Source organism: Bombina bombina, chromosome 7 (genome assembly GCF_027579735.1).
Source record: "Bombina bombina isolate aBomBom1 chromosome 7, aBomBom1.pri, whole genome shotgun sequence".
NCBI classification, from domain to species: domain Eukaryota; kingdom Metazoa; phylum Chordata; class Amphibia; order Anura; family Bombinatoridae; genus Bombina; species Bombina bombina.
In genome coordinates this window covers 107,463,987-107,482,710 of record NC_069505.1, presented here as the reverse complement: position 1 = coordinate 107,482,710, position 18,724 = coordinate 107,463,987, and the positions used below count along the sequence as shown (strand labels likewise).

The window sequence follows — 18,724 nt, the reverse complement described above, 5'->3', positions numbered from 1 at the left end:
AGCATGTGTTTGCTTTATTGTGTGGAATAGCAAATGGATGATTAAAGCGACAGTCAACACAATTTTTTTTTATTGTTTCAAAAGATAGATAATCCATTTTTATTACCCATTCCCCAGTTTTGCACAGAAAACATGCTTATATTAATATACTTTTTTACCTCTGTGATAACCTTGTTTCTAAGCATCGTCTGACGGCTCCCTGATCACATGACTTTATCTATTGACTTGCATTGTTTTGTTAGAATCCATGGACATGAGCACAATGTTATCTATATGGCTTACATGAGCTAGCACTCCCCACACTGTTAAAGGCGAATACAAAACGTGATCAAGGGGCTGTCTTTAGTGACTTGGAAACAGACAGAAATTTTGAGGCTTAAAGGTTATAAAGTATAATATAAACATGTTTTTTTGTGAAAAGCTGGGGATTGGGTAGTAAAGGCATTATCTATCTTTTTAAACAATAACAAGTTTTGTTTTGATTGTCCCTTTAAAGGGACACTGAACCCAAATTTTTTCTTTCGTGCTTCAGATAGAGCATAAAATTTTAAGCAACTTTTGAATTTACTCCTATTATCAAATTTTCTTCATTCTCTTGGTATCTTAAGTTGAAATGCAAGAATGTAAGTTTAGATGCCGGCCCATTTTTGTTGAACAACTTGGGTTGTTCTTGCTGATTGGTGGATAAATTCATCCACCAATAAAAAAGTGCTGTTCAGAGTTCTGAACCGAAAAAAAAACTTAGATGCCCTTTTCAAATAAAGATAGCAAAAGAACAAAGAAAAATTGGTAATAGGAGCAAAATAGAAAGTTGCTTAAAATTTCATGCTCAGTCTGAATCTGAGAGTCATGATCCATTACTCATGGGAATTTCACTCCTGGCCACTAGGAGGAGGCAAGGATTACTAAACCTCCAAGAGCACTTAAAATCCTACCACCACCACCTCACTGGTAAACTAGTCTTATCTTTGCCTCCACAGGAGGAAACTGAAGAATTGAGGCGCTCCAGATGTTCTGTGAGAGGGGTTCTAAGACTGATTTGATGGCCATTTCCCCCTCAGAGAGCTGCTATTTGGGACAGAAGGGAATTTTAAGTATTGGGTAGTGGCACAATTGCACCAAGTGAGCTGAGGAGTTAGTCACAACCTTCCACAATTGTCACGGGGACCGGTGCCTTAGCCTCTTTCTGTTGAATTGTTATACTCCACATACACTGATCCTTTGCTGTTATGTGTACAGCACTGGATTGTCAATGTACTGGACTCGTGGAGGGGGTGACATTTTCACTACTGCAAGAGCTGCTTTATTTTTGTGGGTGTATTCTGCTTTCTCTTTTTTTTAATGTGTTAAAATCAATGATTGTTTGCTTGCCTGCCACATTTAGTTATCTCTGTTCTTTTGTTCCCTGTCTATTTCCTGCATGATTGAGCATACTGGAACTGTTCCTACTACTTTTAAATGTTGAATATTTAGAAGCTAGATTCACTGAACCCTTTTCTACTCATTTTAATTGTGATTTTTGCAAGCTTGTTCCGGTAACCCCTCTAGCTCAGCTTTGCAACTCTTGAATGGATCATTGTATGCATTCAAATCAGACTATGCTGCTCTTGCTTCTAAGGTTATCTGTCTTCCATCTGTTTGTTCCATACAGGAGAGTTCTTCAGATTTTGCTTCAGGATTAAGGATTTTGTATGCTTTACTGTGTGTGAGCTGTTGGTGGCTATGCCTCCTCTAAGTAAGCTAAACATACTACTATTCCTCTTGAGGATAGTACTTTGTTCAAGGAGATTTTAGTATTTTCATAGAAAGGCTTTTCAGCAACCAGGGTTTCTTTTCATACCAGCGATTTGTATGTCTTGTGTTGCAGCAGCCTCTACTATTGGTGTTTATAGTTTTATCTTAGCAGCTTTTTCGATGGATCTGTTGGTGAAAACTTTATAAATCACTTAAAGACTTTTAAGGTCAGCTAATGCTTTCATTTGTAATGCTGTTGTTGACATAATTAAAATTAATTCCAAAATGATGGCAATAGAAGTCTTGATCAGAATGGCCTTGTGTTTGAAATAATGGTCGGCTGATTTTTATCTCTTCCTTTTCAGGGAAAGATTTTGTTTGGGCCTGGTCTTGATGCTATTATTTCTACTGTTATTGTAGATAAAGGAGCCTTTCTTCCTCAGGACAGTAAGCCTAGTGGAAAGAATAGGGTTGCTAACAGTTTGTGTTCCTTTTGTCAGTCTAGGTCCCAAAGTCATCGTCCTCAAAAGCAGGGCTCTGCTAGATCTTCCTGGATGCCCAATTCAAATTGGAACAAGGATAAAAAATCTAAGAAGCCTCCTACCTCAACAAAGTCAGCCTGAAGGTATGTCCTTGATCCAGAATTTCTAGTAGAAGGCAAATTATGCCTTTTTCAGGTGGTTTGGTTTCAGACTGTTCAAGATTTTTGGGTTCTAAATCTAGTCTCCCATGGATACAGAATAGGTTTCAAATAAAGGCCTCCCCGGGGAAGAATTCTTGTGTCCCAAGTTTCAAAAGGTCCTATAAAGGCAAATGCATTTTTTCAGTCAGTCTCAGATCTATAATCTATGGGGTGATTGTCCCTTTACCAGTTTCAGAACAAGACCAGGGGCTTTATCCCAACCTCCTCATTGTTCCTAAGATGGAGGAAACTTAGAGGCCAGTTCTAGATGTAAAGACCTCAAGAACTCAAGGTTCCTACTTTCGAGATGGAGACCATTCAGACTATTCTACCTCTATCAACAGGGGCAGTTTATCTCTTCAATAGTTTTGAAGGATGTTTATCTTCATATTCCTATTCACAGGGATCAGTTTCTAAAATTTACATTCCAGGACATACATTTTCAGTTTGTTGCTATTCCATTTGGTCTAGCTACTGCTACCAGAATTTTCTTAGAACTCTCTTATTTATGATAAAAACTCATGGTATTTTATTTGTTCATTATCTGGACATTATCTTGGTACATGCTTCATCTTTACCTTTAGCTGTATCTCATACCAACAGACTATTGTTGTTTCTTTAAAGGAAATACATTTTCCAAAGACTTTTTTTCTTTCTCCACTTACCAGTGTCACATTCCTAGGTTTCATTATAGACTCAACCACTATTAGACTTTGACAGATTAGAGGAGATTAAAGTTACTAACAACTTGTTTAAAGGACCAGTCAATACAGTAGATTTGCATAATAAACAAATGCATGATAAGAAGACAATGTAATAGCACTTATTCTGAACTTCAAATGAGTAGTAGATTTTTGTTAAATAAATTGCAAAATTGTGTCTATTTCCACTCTCCTTGTATCATGTGACAGTCATTAGCCAATCACAAATGCATATACGTATATGCAGTGAATTCTTGCACATGCTCAGTAGGAGTTGGTAACTCAAAAAGTGTAAATATAAAAAGACTGTGCACATTTTTTTTAATTGAAGTAAATTGGAAAGTTGTTTAAAATTGCATGCTGTATCTGAAGTTTAATTTTGACTTGAGTGTCCCTTTAAGTTTACAATCAGTTCCTTTTCCTACTGCAACTCTTTGCATGAAGGTGCTAGGTATGATGATAGCAGCATTGGATGCCATTCCATTTGTTTAGCTTCACATGAGAGCTCTCCAGCTTTGTATGCTTCATGATTATACTTTACTCTCAGAAAATCTGGATTTTAGAGCAAAACTATCTCTTCCATGGCCGATAGATCATCAGTCAATTGCTGAGTCTAAGGGCATCGTTTTGTTTGTCCAACCTGAACTCTTATCACAACAGACACAAGTGGTTCACATTGGGGTGCAGTTTGGGGGTCTCGGAGAGAGGAGGGAGTTTGGTCTCCTTCTGTAGTCTGAAAAGATAACTATCTGTGTTTTCAATTGGATAATGTCACAGCCTTGGCTTACATCAATCAAGGGGGAACTTGCAGTTTCTTGACTATGATGGTCTCCTGAATTTTGACTTGGGCAGCGATGAATCTCTGTACAATTTTTGCAGTTCATATTCCAGTGGTGAGCAATTGGTAAGCAGATTTGCTATATCGCCAATCTCTTCATCCAGGGAAGTGGTCTCTTCAACAAAGTTTTGAATCAGATTGTAGAACAATGGGGTCTCCTGGAGATAGATCCTGATGACTTCTCTGTTGAATAACAAGCTTCCCAGATATTATGTGAGCTCCAGAGATCCTCAGGCGGAGTTTGTGGATGCTGTAGTAGCTTCTTGGTCATTCTGTCTTGCCTACATCTTTCCACCAATTGTTTTGTTGCCAGGAGTGATAGCCAGGATCAAGCGAGAGTTGTCATCAGTAATTCTGATTGTTCTAGCTTGGCCTCACAGAACTTGGTTTGTGGATCTGGTACAGATGTCCAGTTGTCCTCAAGGTCCATTTTTCCATCAGGATCTCAAATCTCTCAGCTTGATGGCAGGGAGATTGAATGCCTAGTTTTAAAGCAGATAGGTTTTTCTGATTCTGCCATTGAGTCTTTAATTCTGACTTATAAGCTTTCTAACAAGAAAGATTAAACACAAGATTTAGATAGCTTATTCTTTCTTGATATGTGCAACAGGGTTTCTTCTGTCGTTCTTTTAGAATTCTTCAATTTCTCCAGGATAGTTTTGATAGGGGTTTATCGCCTGTTTTTTAAAGGACCAATTTCTTTTCCTTGGAACCTTAATTTGGTTTTAAGGGTTTTGCAAGTTTCTCCTTTAAAACCTATGCACAATTTGGATATTCAGCTTTTGTTTTGGAAGGTTTTGTTTCATAGAGTAATTTCTTTGAGAAGAGTTTCTGAATTGTCTGCTTTTTTTCCTGTGAGCCTCCTTATTTAGTGTCCTCGGATAACCTTAATCTGGAGATTGTTGTTCCATCTTTTTGCCCTAATCTAAAGATTCTAAGGATAGGCTTCTTTATAATTTTGATGTTGAAAGAGCTTTGAAATTTTTTTTACAGGCAACTAAGGATTTTAGACAATCTTCTAGTTTCTTCATTTTTCCGAATCAAGAAAGGGTCAAAAGGCAACAGTTGTTTAGTTGACTTCCTGGCTGAAGCTGTTGATTTCTAAGGTTTATTTGGAGTTGGGAAAGCTTCCTCTTGAACAAATTACTGCCCATTCTATTCTGTACGTTGCTACTTCCTGGGCTTTGAAGAATGAGGCTTCTGTTGATCAAATTTGCAAGGCAGATACTTTAAATACCTTTACCAAATTCTACCATTTTGATGTTCTTGCTTTTTCTGAAGCGCTTTTGGCAAGAAAGTCCTTCAAGCAGTAGTTTCTGCACATTTAAGCATTTGTAAATCTTGGTGTTTTAGGAATCTTTGCCGACTCCTAGCAGCTGGGAGTGGAATTCTCAGGAGTAATGACTCGTAGACTCTCACCACCATAAAAGCATAAATTATTCTTCTGGGTTTTTTTTTCCAAACCCCCAGATGACTTTCCGGGGGTATCTCTATTATAATAGACAATATTGAAGTGAAGTATGATTTGGTGAAGTCCTATCCGCTTCAATATATATTGTAAAGTGTTGTATTCTAGTTACCCCTATAAACCCATCTTGTAATTTGAGTCTGCTTGCTTGCAGGGGAAGTGGCCTTACTACGTGGTGACCATGGCCACCAAATCACCCCCACCCTTGATGAAGAAACATAGTCAGACAGATCTAGTGAGCAGACTGAAAACCAGAAAGATCCTTGGAGTGGGAGGGGAAGATGATGATGGAGAAGTGCACAGGTCAAAAGTGAGTAATTGAGCCTTGAAGGTTCTTCCTCTCTGATAACATCAGTCCCTTGCCCAGAAGCTGCTTTGTGCATGTGATTTTCTTCTTAAATGGAAAGAGTCCACAGCTGCATTCATTACTTTTGGGAATTAAGAACCTGGCCACCAGGAGGAGGCAAAGACACCCCAGCCTAAGGCTTAAATACTCCTCCCACTCCCCTCATCCCCAGTCATTCTTTGCCTTTCGTCCTAGGAGGTTGGCAGAGAAGTGTCAGAATTTTTAATTTTTGTTTTTTGTCTCTTATGGAGGGTAGTACTCTTCAGCATGGGACAGGAGTTTTAAGTAGTCCTGTCAGTCTCTCGGTGAGGGCTTGGATGAAAGTTAGAGTCCTAAGATGCAGGGAGATTCTTTCTGCAAAACCATCCCGACTCATGTTAATAGCTCCTCAAGCAATCGGCATTGTCGAACTTCACTCCGCTGCCTGCTTTCTTCTCTCAAGTCCATGGCTGAGGCGATGCTATTATCTGTCACACTTGAAAGGCTGTGTTCCTGTTCCACGGCGTATATTCCAGTAAGATTGTTTAATTTTACTTTATTTCTCAATGTACTGTAATGTGAATGTTTTCCTTTGCAGGTCTATCTCATCACAAGGATCTTAGTGAGTCTCTCTTAGTATGTTGGAATTGAGGGTTAATATCTACTGAGGGGGGTTATTTAACAGGGGGTTTTATAATCATGTTTGTTATGTGATTCAACCTGCAATATGTGTGATGTTTATGGGCTCGTTGTTTGGAACATTAGAGGCCTTTGGAGGTAACGCAGCCTTTTGGTTGGGCGCGCTTTTTTGGACTGTACGGTTCACTTTGTGTCGGGCGTGATTATAGTTTCCGTTTTCCATTTCCGCATTCCCGACCGTGTGACGAAGGAAATATTCTAGTCCGCAGGGGTCTGGTCATAGGAGGTGGTGAGTGCCCCAGCCATTGTGGGTGACAGGTGCCGTTTTTGTTTTACTACATAATTCCATATTTATATATACTCTACCAGTTATGGAGGATTCTGATGCTGAGACTGTGCTATTTTCAGATTCAGTTACAAAGGATTCTGATGCTGAGACTATTTTGATTTCATATTCTGTGTCCGGTGACGAATCCGGACTGGCCTCATTGACACATGTCGACCAGTTTTGTTCTGTATGCTATTTTAGAGCGCCTGGTTCCTCAGGCTCAGAGAATCAAGGGACAGCTGAGCCATCCGCCTCTGGGAGTCCTTTTCTTCAAGAGACGAGTTCCCTACCAATTCATACTTCTACACATGCGGGTAACCCAGTTTCTCGATGCAGGGTGGAGTGTTCCCCCCGGAGGTTGCAGGACGTTTTCGCTTCCACATAATGTTGGTGATTATTCGTCTGCAGAGTCAAGACGTTTATTTGAGAATGTGCTCAGGCCCTATTGTCGCGGGCTTTCTGCCTTGGGAAGGGCCTCTACAGTTCCCCGCGGGTGTAGCTGTCCCTTGAGTGTTGTGCCTTTCGTTACAGGATTGCGCGACTTTGCGTATTGCTCAGACATGTTTTTCAGTTATTGAATGACCCTATCGTTGCCAGATACAGGGATTTTCAGTCTGCTAATTCGAATGGTGCACCTCATTAGACATGTGGGGATGAGGTAATCTCCTGATTTTCATTTGATTGAGATCTTTCCCAGTCTCTTTTTGGAAGATAGGGCTCCGTTTGGCTGGTCCTGCGGGTAGGCCTGTGTCTTTTTGGGCGCTAACCTCTGGGTTGCCTTATATTTATTTTTTTGTATCTGATGGGATGTCTTTTATTTGATTTTGTTTCCTTCAGGAACCTTCTGGGATCAATACTCTTTGTTCTTCTTCGGAAGTTGTTTTGGACACGTTAGTCCTATGTTAAAATGTCTGTTTTCTTTTTTTTCCCCTATGAGGGAGAATTTGGCAGCTTACCAGTTAGGACCCTAAGTGCAGGCTGGTCCTGTTGGGTTCGTTCGGTCTTGCGGCTTTTCAGATACGTGGCTCTGTTCTGCTTGGGTGGTACGATAGAAGCGCAGAGTGCTCAGGTTTTCATTGGTTGTCATGGTCAGCTAAGCATTCGAGAGGACCTGTGGGTCCGTAAGGCGGGGTGGATTCTTTCAGTCCTTATAGCATTCAGTCATAGGTGACCGGGTCAGGGGAGTTTTTCCGCTGCGTCACTCTGACATCTGATTACATCAGAACCTAGTGTTTTCCTCCCCCATGCGGGGGAGGGCTTAGTGTCCCGTTGCCGCAGTTTGGCCTTCGGTTTCAGGGCTCTGGATTGCCTTGTGTGCGTAATCCAACAGCTTTATCAGATTAGGCTTTCTAGCATGCAGAGAGTTTTCAGTTTGAAACCAGTTGCAGCTCTTGGCACCTTGCAGGTGTGCGCATATGCTTTTTATAGTGTATCTAGATACTGCTCTTACTCTTGACGTGTACTGTCTGTTTGAATAGAGACCTGTGGGTCTCCTTCCTTTGTCCCGGGTGTGTTGGATCTCCTTTTTAGGGATCTGTATTCCGAGTGATGGTTGATCCCTGTGTGGACTTTGTTTAGCTTGGGGTTTCCCAAAGCTGGGAAATCTTAGCGCCTTTTTTCTTCCCTGTGTCCTCTGCTGGTGTGGAGGTGATGGGGAGACTAGCCCTGCTAGAGGTTTTTTTTTTACCTCAAGGTATCCCTTATGTTGTCCTGAGGCCTTAAGAAGTCTCTTTATAAGACTTCTAGCCTTGCTCCTTGGAGCATAGGACTTTGGCTAGGGGTGTTTCCTTCCTCGGTCGGGGCTTTCGAGTTCTTCTCGCTATCCGGATTCTCTGGGTATGCATTCATATCCCTTGTGTCTGGCCTTTTAGCCAGTTGGGGTGTTTAGTTCTAGGGTAAGGTTGCCTGAACTATTAGGTGCCCAGACCTGTTTTCTACTGAGACTTCCAGTTGCTGAGGCTTTCTTTGCCTTTTTCCTGACCCAGTCTTGGGTTGTTTTGGAATCTTGGATCTCAGGGCTGGTCAGGGTGTTCCACAGTATTGGGAACTTGGGCTATGTCCTTGCTCCATCTACCTGGCCTGGTCATGGTTGGCCAGGTTTTCGGAGTATTTATTACTCTTTGCAACAGAGTAGCCCATGTCATCTAGTGTTTAGCTGTTTGGTTTGCGCCTCAAATGTTATTGGTTCATACTCAGCTGCGGGCGCTGGATGTCCAATTTCTGGTGGGCCTTAGGGTTGCATGACAGTGTACCCGTGGATTCCCTGCTCTGCAGGCGAATGGGATATTCTCCTCCCTATGGAGATGGAGTCCTTTCTTGGGCCTTCTCCTGAATGTGAGGTACACAGGTGGGATTGGTTCTCCCTGGGGTATTGCTGGCTCCAAGTCAGACTTGTTGGGCCTTTATTTTGATAGATCCTTAGGTCTATGGCCTTGTCGTCTGTTTTCAGAGTCGGGTTGTACTTGTACTCTTTGGGGATGGCTGTGCTATTCTTGCGCTCGTTCCTGTACTAGTTTTGGGATTCTTTTCCCCTATTTTGGATCCCTGGGACTGGGTTGGTCCAGCTAGGTTTCAGAAGAGGGTCTACTCTTCCTTTGGGTTCAGAGGGTATACTCTCCTTCTCGGGGGGCCTCAATTGAGGTTTTGTGTTCCTCTTTTTTTTTAGGGACCTGTATAGGTCCGGCGGTTTTGGTTGCCTGGAGTGTGCCCTCTGTCTGGGGGTTTGCTTTTTCGGTCTTTTTTTTTTTTTTTTTTTTTTGCTTGACTGCTTCTTCTTCCTCGCAAGTGCCCTCTGTCCTGATATGGACTCTGTGCTCTCAAACTTGTTTTTTTTTTTTTGGCTGGGTCTATTACACGTTTTTTGTGGTTGAATACTTTGGTATTCTATGTTCAGACGCTGGGAGGACTTTGTCTTTTTAGTTGCATTCAGTGCTTGCAGGATGTTGGAGAGAACTCTGTTCTGTCTCTGTGCCCGGTCTTATCCCGGGTTTCGCTTGGTATAGACGTGGGTTCCTTTTCTTGTTTGGGCCCGTTGGGGTCTCTGTGAGCTCTTGGAGGTGTTCTTTTTTGTATTAGGGGACCTTTTGGTTTCCTCGCTTCTCCTTTGCCTTGTCCCCTTGGGGGTTTCAGCTGGTGTCCCCTTCATTAGTGGGAATGGGTTCCCTCCCGTCTTGGCATTCAGTGTCCTCTATAGCTTGGGTATTGTTTTCCCAAAAGTAATGAATACAGCTGTGGACTCTTTCCATTTAAGAAGAAAAACATAAATTATGCTTACCTGATAATTTCCTTTTCTTTTGATAGAAAGAGTTTACAGCTCCCACCTGTCATTTTAGGTGGGTCATCCTTATATCTTATGATGTTGAATTTGCCAAATTTGATGTCTAATATATAAATAAATTATTTTGGGGTATTAGAAGTGCTATTAAAGTGCAACTCTTTGAATCACAATTCTTTTTGTGATTCATACTAGGTTCGCATCCTTATATCTTCTACACCTTTCACCCTGATATTTCTTCTACTGTTCCTTGTTCCTCGGCAGAATGACTGGGGGATGAGGGGAGTAGGAGGAGTATTTAAGCCTTTGGCTGGGGTGTCTTTGCCGCCTCCTGGTGGCCAGGTTCTTAATTCCCAAAGGTAATGAATGCAGCTGTGGACTCTTTCCATCAGAAGAAAAGGAAATTATCAGGTAAGCATAATTTCTTTCATGTAATTGGCAAGAGTCCATGAGCTAGTGATGTATGGGATATACAATCTTACCAGGAGGGGCAAAGTTTCCCAAACCTAAAAATGCCTATAAATACACCCCTCACCACACCCATAATTCAGTTTTACAAACTTTGCCTCCTATGGAGGTGGTGAAGCAAGTTTGTGCTAAGATTTCTACATTGACATGCGCTTCTCAGCATTTTGAAGCCCAATTCCTCTCAGAGTACAGCGAATGTCAGAGGGATGTGAAGGGAGTATCACCTATTGAAAGCAATGATTTCCCTAACGGGGGTCTATTTCATAGGTTCTCTGTTATCGGTCGTAGAGATTCATCTCCTACCTCCCTTTTCAGATCGACTATATACTCTCATATACAATTACCTCTACTGATAACTGTTTCAGTACTGGTTTGGCTATCTGCTATATCTGGATGGGTGTCTTTTGATAAGTATGTTTTTTTATTACTTAAGACACCCCAGCTATGGATTGGCACTTTATGCTTTTATATAAAGTTCTAAATATATGTCTTACAGGATAAACAAATAACCCAGCGAACTCCAGCAGGATGAAAAACAACTTGAATCTTTATTGAAGAGATAAAAAAACAGCATAAAAGCAAATCAGCCTAGCAGCCTGTAGAAACCCACGGTCCTACGCGTTTTGGCAGCCCTCTGCCTGTCCATGAATAAGGCAGAGGGCTGCCGAACGCATAGGACCGTGGGTTTCTACAGGCTGCTAGGGTGATTTGCTTTTCTGCTTTTTTGTATCTCTCCAATAAAGATTCAAGTTGTTTTTCATCCTGCTGGAGTTCGCTGGATTATTTGTTTATCCTGTAAGACTTACGTGCTATTTTCAGCTGAGCTCCGTCGTTTCCCGATACAACTAATGAGAGACTGTCATTGGCCAGAAGGCAGCACTACGTCATCCGGAAGTGTCTTAACCATCAGACGGAGACACCACGCCACCGCACCAACTACCCGACTGGGATCGGTGAGTGTTTAACTACTGAGGTGGCTACCAACCCATGGACCCTGACCTGAGTGAAATAATACTCATGAGATTACCAGAGGATATTCCGTAGCAGTGACGGCCAAAGTTACATACACGCTTGGTGCGGTGAGTTTGCATTTCTAATGATTTTCAAAGCTGCTTAAATGTTTGGAGCCGAATAGAGGATTTCTCTGAGACTTTTTCTAAATATATGTATTGCACTTATATTTGCCATGAGTCAGGTTCATGCATTTCCTTGTGCAGACTGTCAGTTTCATATTTGGGGAAAATAAAAATATTAAATATATTTTCTTACCTGGGGTTTTAGTCTTTTTTTCCGATTGACTACATTTTTCTTACAAATTGCGGGCAGTACTAGGCTCGCGGGTGTACCAAATGCTAGACTGTATTGCGTCATTCTTGGCGCGAGTATTTTTTATGGCGCGAAAGTACGTCCGTTGGCGCAAGTTCGTCATTTCCGGCATCGTAGTTGACGCAGAGTCTTACACATTTTTGCGTCTTTAGTGTCGCAAGTGTGTCATTTCCGGATGTTGTTGGCGCCAAAAAAAACATAATTTATGTAAGAACTTACCTGATAAATTCATTTCTTTCATATTAGCAAGAGTCCATGAGCTAGTGACGTATGGGATATACATTCCTACCAGGAGGGGCAAAGTTTCCCAAACCTCAAAATGCCTATAAATACACCCCTCACCACACCCACAATTCAGTTTAACGAATAGCCAAGAAGTGGGGTGATAAAAAAGTGCGAAAGCATATAAAATAAGGAATTGGAATAATTGTGCTTTATACAAAATCATAACCACCACAAAAAAAGGGCGGGCCTCATGGACTCTTGCTAATATGAAAGAAATGAATTTATCAGGTAAGTTCTTACATAAATTATGTTTTCTTTCATGTAATTAGCAAGAGTCCATGAGCTAGTGACGTATGGGATAATGATTACCCAAGATGTGGATCTTTCCACACAAGAGTCACTAGAGAGGGAGGGATAAAATAAAGACAGCCAATTCCTGCTGAAAATAATCCACACCCAAAATAAAGTTTAACGAAAAACATAAGCAGAAGATTCAAACTGAAACCGCTGCCTGAAGTACTTTTCTACCAAAAACTGCTTCAGAAGAAAATACATCAAAATGGTAGAATTTAGTAAAAGTATGCAAAGAGGACCAAGTTGCTGCTTTGCAAATCTGATCAACCGAAGCTTCATTCCTAAACGCCCAGGAAGTAGAAACTGACCTAGTAGAATGAGCTGTAATTCTCTGAGGCGGAGTTTTACCCGACTCAACATAGGCAAGATGAATTAAAGATTTCAACCAAGATGCCAAAGAAATGGCAGAAGCTTTCTGGCCTTTTCTAGAACCGGAAAAGATAACAAATAGACTAGAAGTCTTTCGGAAAGATTTAGTAGCTTCAACATAATATTTCAAAGCTCTAACAACATCCAAAGAATGCAACGATTTCTCCTTAGAATTCTTAGGATTAGGACATAATGAAGGAACCACAATTTCTCTACTAATGTTGTTGGAATTCACAACTTTAGGTAAAAATTCAAAAGAAGTTCGCAACACCGCCTTATCCTGATGAAAAATCAGAAAAGGAGACTCATAAGAAAGAGCAGATAATTCAGAAACTCTTCTGGCAGAAGAGATGGCCAAAAGGAACAAAACTTTCCAAGAAAGTAATTTAATGTCCAATGAATGCATAGGTTCAAACGGAGGAGCTTGAAGAGCCCCCAGAACCAAATTCAAACTCCAAGGAGGAGAAATTGACTTAATGACAGGTTTTATACGAACCAAAGCTTGTACAAAACAATGAATATCAGGAAGAATAGCAATCTTTCTGTGAAAAAGAACAGAAAGAGCAGAGATTTGTCCTTTCAAGGAACTTGCGGACAAACCTTTATCTAAACCATCCTGAAGAAACTGTAAAATTCTCGGAATTCTAAAAGAATGCCAAGAAAAATGATGAGAAATACACCAAGAAATATAAGTCTTCCAGACTCTATAATATATCTCTCTAGATACAGATTTACGAGCCTGTAACATAGTATTAATCACAGAGTCAGAGAAACCTCTTTGACGAAGAATCAAGCGTTCAATCTCCATACCTTTAAATTTAAGGATTTCAGATCCTGATGGAAAAAAGGACCTTGTGACAGAAGGTCTGGTCTTAACGGAAGAGTCCACGGTTGGCAAGAGGCCATCCGGACAAGATCCGCATACCAAAACCTGTGAGGCCATGCCGGAGCTACCAGCAGAACAAACGAGCATTCCTTCAGAATCTTGGAGATTACTCTTGGAAGAAGAACTAGAGGCGGAAAGATATAGGCAGGATGATACTTCCAAGGAAGTGATAATGCATCCACTGCCTCCGCCTGAGGATCCCGGGATCTGGACAGATACCTGGGAAGTTTCTTGTTTAGATGGGACGCCATCAAATCTATTTCTGGAAGTTCCCACATTTGAATGATCTGAAGAAATACCTCTGGGTGAAGAGACCATTCGCCCGGATGCAACGTTTGGCGACTGAGATAATCCGCTTCCCAATTGTCTACACCTGGGATATGAACCGCAGAGATTAGACAGGAACTGGATTCCGCCCAAACCAAAATTCGAGATACTTCTTTCATAGCCAGAGGACTGTGAGTTCCTCCTTGATGATTGATGTATGCCACAGTTGTGACATTGTCTGTCTGAAAACAAATGAACGATTCTCTCTTCAGAAGAGGCCAAAACTGAAGAGCTCTGAAAATTGCACGGAGTTCCAAAATAATGATCGGTAATCTCACCTCCTGAGATTCCCAAACTCCTTGTGCCGTCAGAGATCCCCACACAGCTCCCCAACCTGTGAGACTTGCATCTGTTGAAATTACAGTCCAGGTCGGAAGCACAAAAGAAGCCCCCTGAATTAAACGATGGTGATCTGTCCACCACGTTAGAGAGTGTCGAACAATCGGTTTTAAAGATATTAATTGAGATATCTTTGTGTAATCCTTGCACCATTGATTCAGCATACAGAGCTGAAGAGGTCGCATGTGAAAACGAGCAAAGGGGATCGCGTCCGATGCAGCAGTCATAAGACCTAGAATTTCCATGCATAAGGCTACCGAAGGGAATGATTGTAACTGAAGGTTTTGACAAGCTGCAATCAGTTTTAGACGTCTCTTGTCTGTTAAAGACCGAGTCATGGACACTGAATCTATCTGGAAACCCAGAAAGGTTACCCTTGTCTGAGGAATCAATGAACTTTTTGGTAAATTGATCCTCCAACCATGATCTTGAAGAAACAACACAAGTCGATTCGTATGAAATTCTGCTAAATGTAAAGACTGAGCAAGTACCAAGATATCGTCCAAATAAGGAAATACCACAATACCCTGTTCTCTGATTACAGACAGAAGGGCACCGAGAACCTTTGTAAAAATTCTTGGAGCTGTAGCTAGGCCAAACGGCAGAGCCACAAACTGGTAATGCTTGTCCAGAAAAGAGAATCTCAGGAACCGATAATGATCTGGATGAATCGGAATATGCAGATATGCATCCTGTAAATCTATTGTGGACATATAATTCCCTTGCTGAACAAAAGGCAAGATAGTCCTTACAGTTACCATCTTGAACGTTGGTATCCTTACATAACGATTCAATATTTTTAGATCCAGAACTGGTCTGAAGGAATTCTCCTTCTTTGGTACAATGAAGAGATTTGAATAAAACCCCATCCCCTGTTCCTGAACTGGAACTGGCATAATTACTCCAGTCAACTCTAGATCTGAAACACAATTCAGAAATGCTTGAGCTTTTACTGGATTTACTGGGACACGGGAAAGAAAAAATCTCTTTGCAGGAGGTCTCATCTTGAAACCAATTCTGTACCCTTCTGAAACAATGTTCTGAATCCAAAGATTGTGAACAGAATTGATCCAAATTTCTTTGAAAAAACGTAACCTGCCCCCTACCAGCTGAGCTGGAATGAGGGCCGCACCTTCATGTGGACTTAGAAGCAGGCTTTGCCTTTCTGGCTGGCTTGGATTTATTCCAGATTGGAGATGGTTTCCAAACTGAAACTGCTCCTGAGGATGAAGGATCAGACTTTTGTTCTTTGTTGAAACGAAAGGAACGAAAACGATTATTAGCTCTGTTTTTACCCTTAGATTTTTTATCCTGTGGTAAAAAAGTTCCTTTCCCACCAGTAACAGTTGAAATAATAGAATCCAACTGAGAACCAAATAATTTGTTACCCTGGAAAGAAATGGAAAGTAGAGTTGATTTAGAAGCCATATCAGCATTCCAAGTCTTAAGCCATAAAGCTCTTCTAGCTAAAATAGCTAGAGACATAAACCTGACATCAACTCTGATAATATCAAAGATGGCATCACAGATAAAATTATTAGCATGCTGAAGAAGAAGAATAATATCATGAGAATCATGATGTGTTACTTGTTGCGCTAAAGTTTCCAACCAAAAAGTTGAAGCTGCAGCAACATCAGCCAAAGATATAGCAGGTCTAAGAAGATTACCTCTACACAGATAAGCTTTTCTTAGAAATGATTCAATTTTCCTATCTAAAGGATCCTTAAACGAAGTACCATCTGACGTAGGAATAGTAGTACGTTTAGCAAGGGTAGAAATAGCCCCATCAACTTTAGGGATTTTGTCCCAAAATTCTAATCTGTCAGACGGCACAGGATATAATTGCTTAAAACGTTTAGAAGGAGTAAATTAATTACCCAATTTATCCCATTCTTTGGAAATTACTGCAGAAATAGCATTAGGAACAGGAAAAACTTCTGGAATAACCACAGGAGATTTAAATACCTTATCCAAACGTTTAGAATTAGTATCAAGAGGACCAGAATCCTCAATTTCTAAAGCAATTAGAACTTCTTTAAGTAAAGAACGAATAAATTCCATTTTAAATAAATATGAAGATTTATCAGCATCAACCTCTGAGACAGAATCCTCTGAACCAGAAGAGTCATCAGAATCAGAATGATGATGTTCATTTAAAAATTCATCTGTAGGGAGAGAAGTTTTAAAAGATTTTTTTACGTTTACTAGAAGGAGAAATAACAGACATAGCCTTCTTTATGGATTCAGAAACAAAATCTCTTATGTTATCAGGAACATTCTGCACCTTAGATGTTGAAGGAACTGCAACAGGCAATGGCACTTTACTAAAGGAAATATTATCTGCATTAACAAGTTTGTCATGACAATCAATACAAACAGCTGGAGGAATAGCTACCAAAAGTTTACAGCAGATACACTTAGCTTTGGTAGATCCAGCACTAGACAGCGATTTTCCTGTAGTATCTTCTGACTCAGATGCAACGTGAGAGATCTTGCAATATGTAAGAGAAAAAACAACATATAAAGCAAAATTGATCAAATTCCTTAAATGACAGTTTCAGGAATGGGAAAAAATGCCAAAGAACAAGCTTCTAGCAACCAGAAGCAATGAAAATTGAGACTTATATAATGTGGAGACAAAAGCGACGCCCATATTTTTTAGCGCCAAATAAGACGCCCACATTATTTGGTGCCTAAATGCTTTTGGCGCCAAAAATTACGCCACATCCGGAACGCCGACATTTTTGGCGCAAAATAACGTAAAAAAATGACGCAACTTCCGGCGACACGTATGACGCCGGAAACGGAAAAGAATTTTTGCGCCAAAAAAGTCCACGCCAAGAATGACGCAATAAAATGAAGCATTTTCAGCCCCCGCGAGCCTAACAGCCCACAGGGAAAAAGAGTCAAATTTTTTGAAGGTAAGAAAAAATGATTAAATCAAATGCATTATCCCAAATATGAAACTGACTGTCTGAAAAATAAGGAAAGTTGAACATTCTGAGTCAAGGCAAATAAATGTTTGAATACATATATTTAGAACTTTATAAACAAAGTGCCCAACCATAGGTTAGAGTGTCACAGAAAATAAGATTTACTTACCCCAGGACACTCATCTACATGTTTGTAGAAAGCCAAACCAGTACTGAAACGAGAATCAGCAGAGGTAATGGTATATATAAGAGTATATCGTCGATCTGAAAAGGGAGGTAAGAGATGAATCTCTACGACCGATAACACAGAACCTATGAAATAGACCCCGTAGAAGGAGATCACTGCATTCAAATAGGCAATACTCTCCTCACATCCCTCTGACATTCACTGCACGCTGAGAGGAAAACCGGGCTCCAACTTGCTGCGGAGCGCATATCAACGTAGAATCTAGCACAAACTTACTTCACCACCTCCATCGGAGGCAAAGTTTGTAAAACTGAATTGTGGGTGTGGTGAGGGGTGTATTTATAGGCATTTTGAGGTTTGGGAAACTTTGCCCCTCCTGGTAGGAATGTATATCCCATACGTCACTAGCTCATGGACTCTTGCTAATTACATGAAAGAAATTTCATTTATTTATTACCCCATTGCTATTTGCCTCTTGCCTTTTTCTATGTCAGAGGGCTATGCTGTTTGCATTTTTTCCCATTCCTGAAACTGTCATATAAGGAAATTGATAATTTTGCTTTATATGTTGTTTTTTCTTTTACATTTTGCAAGATGTCTCAATCTGATCCTGCCTATCTGTTGGAAATTTGCTGCCTGACATCGGTTCTACCAAAGCTAAGTGCATTTGTTGTAAGATTGTGGAAATTATATCTCCAAATGTCATTTGTAATAGTTGTCATGATAAACTTTTACATGCAGAGAATGTATCCATCAGTAATAGTACATTGCCAGTTGCAGTTCCTTCAACTTCTAATGTACATGATATACCTATGAATTTTAAAGAATTTGTTACTGATTCTATTCAGAAGGCTTTGTCTGCATTTCCGCCTTCTAATAAACGTAAAAGGTCTTTTAAAACTTCTCATAAAGTTGATGAAATTTCAAATGACCGACAACATAATGACTTATCCTCCTCTGATGAGGATCTATCTGATTTAGAAGATCCTTCCTCAGATATTGACACTGTCAAATCTACTTATTTGTTCAAAATAGAGTATATTCGTTCTTTATTAAAAGAAGTGTTAATTACTTTGGATATTGAGGAAGCTAGTCCTCTTGACATTAAGACTAGTAAACGTTTAAATGCTGTTTTTAAACCTCCTGTGGTTACTCCAGAGGTTTTTCCTATTCCTGATGCTATTTCTGATATGATTTCTAAGGAATGGAATAAGCCAGGTACTCATTTTATTCCTTCTTCAAGGTTTAAAAAATTGTATCCTTTACCAGCAATTTCTATAGAGTTTTGGGAAAAGATCCCCAAAGTTGATGGGGCTATTTC

At 40.4% G+C, this 18,724-nt stretch overlaps 1 protein-coding gene across 2 annotated transcripts in view; it reads left to right on the top strand.

The window, feature by feature from the left end:
* TP53I11 (tumor protein p53 inducible protein 11) overlaps positions 1-18,724 on the top strand; it is a 421,602-nt gene that overhangs the window by 153,586 nt on the left and 249,292 nt on the right. For both annotated transcript variants that reach the window (XM_053720240.1, XM_053720239.1), the window contains exon 2: positions 5,578-5,733. In XM_053720240.1, coding sequence (XP_053576215.1) covers positions 5,605-5,733 — 129 coding nt within the window. In that variant the 5' untranslated portion in view covers positions 5,578-5,604. The remainder of the gene's footprint in view (positions 1-5,577; positions 5,734-18,724) is intronic.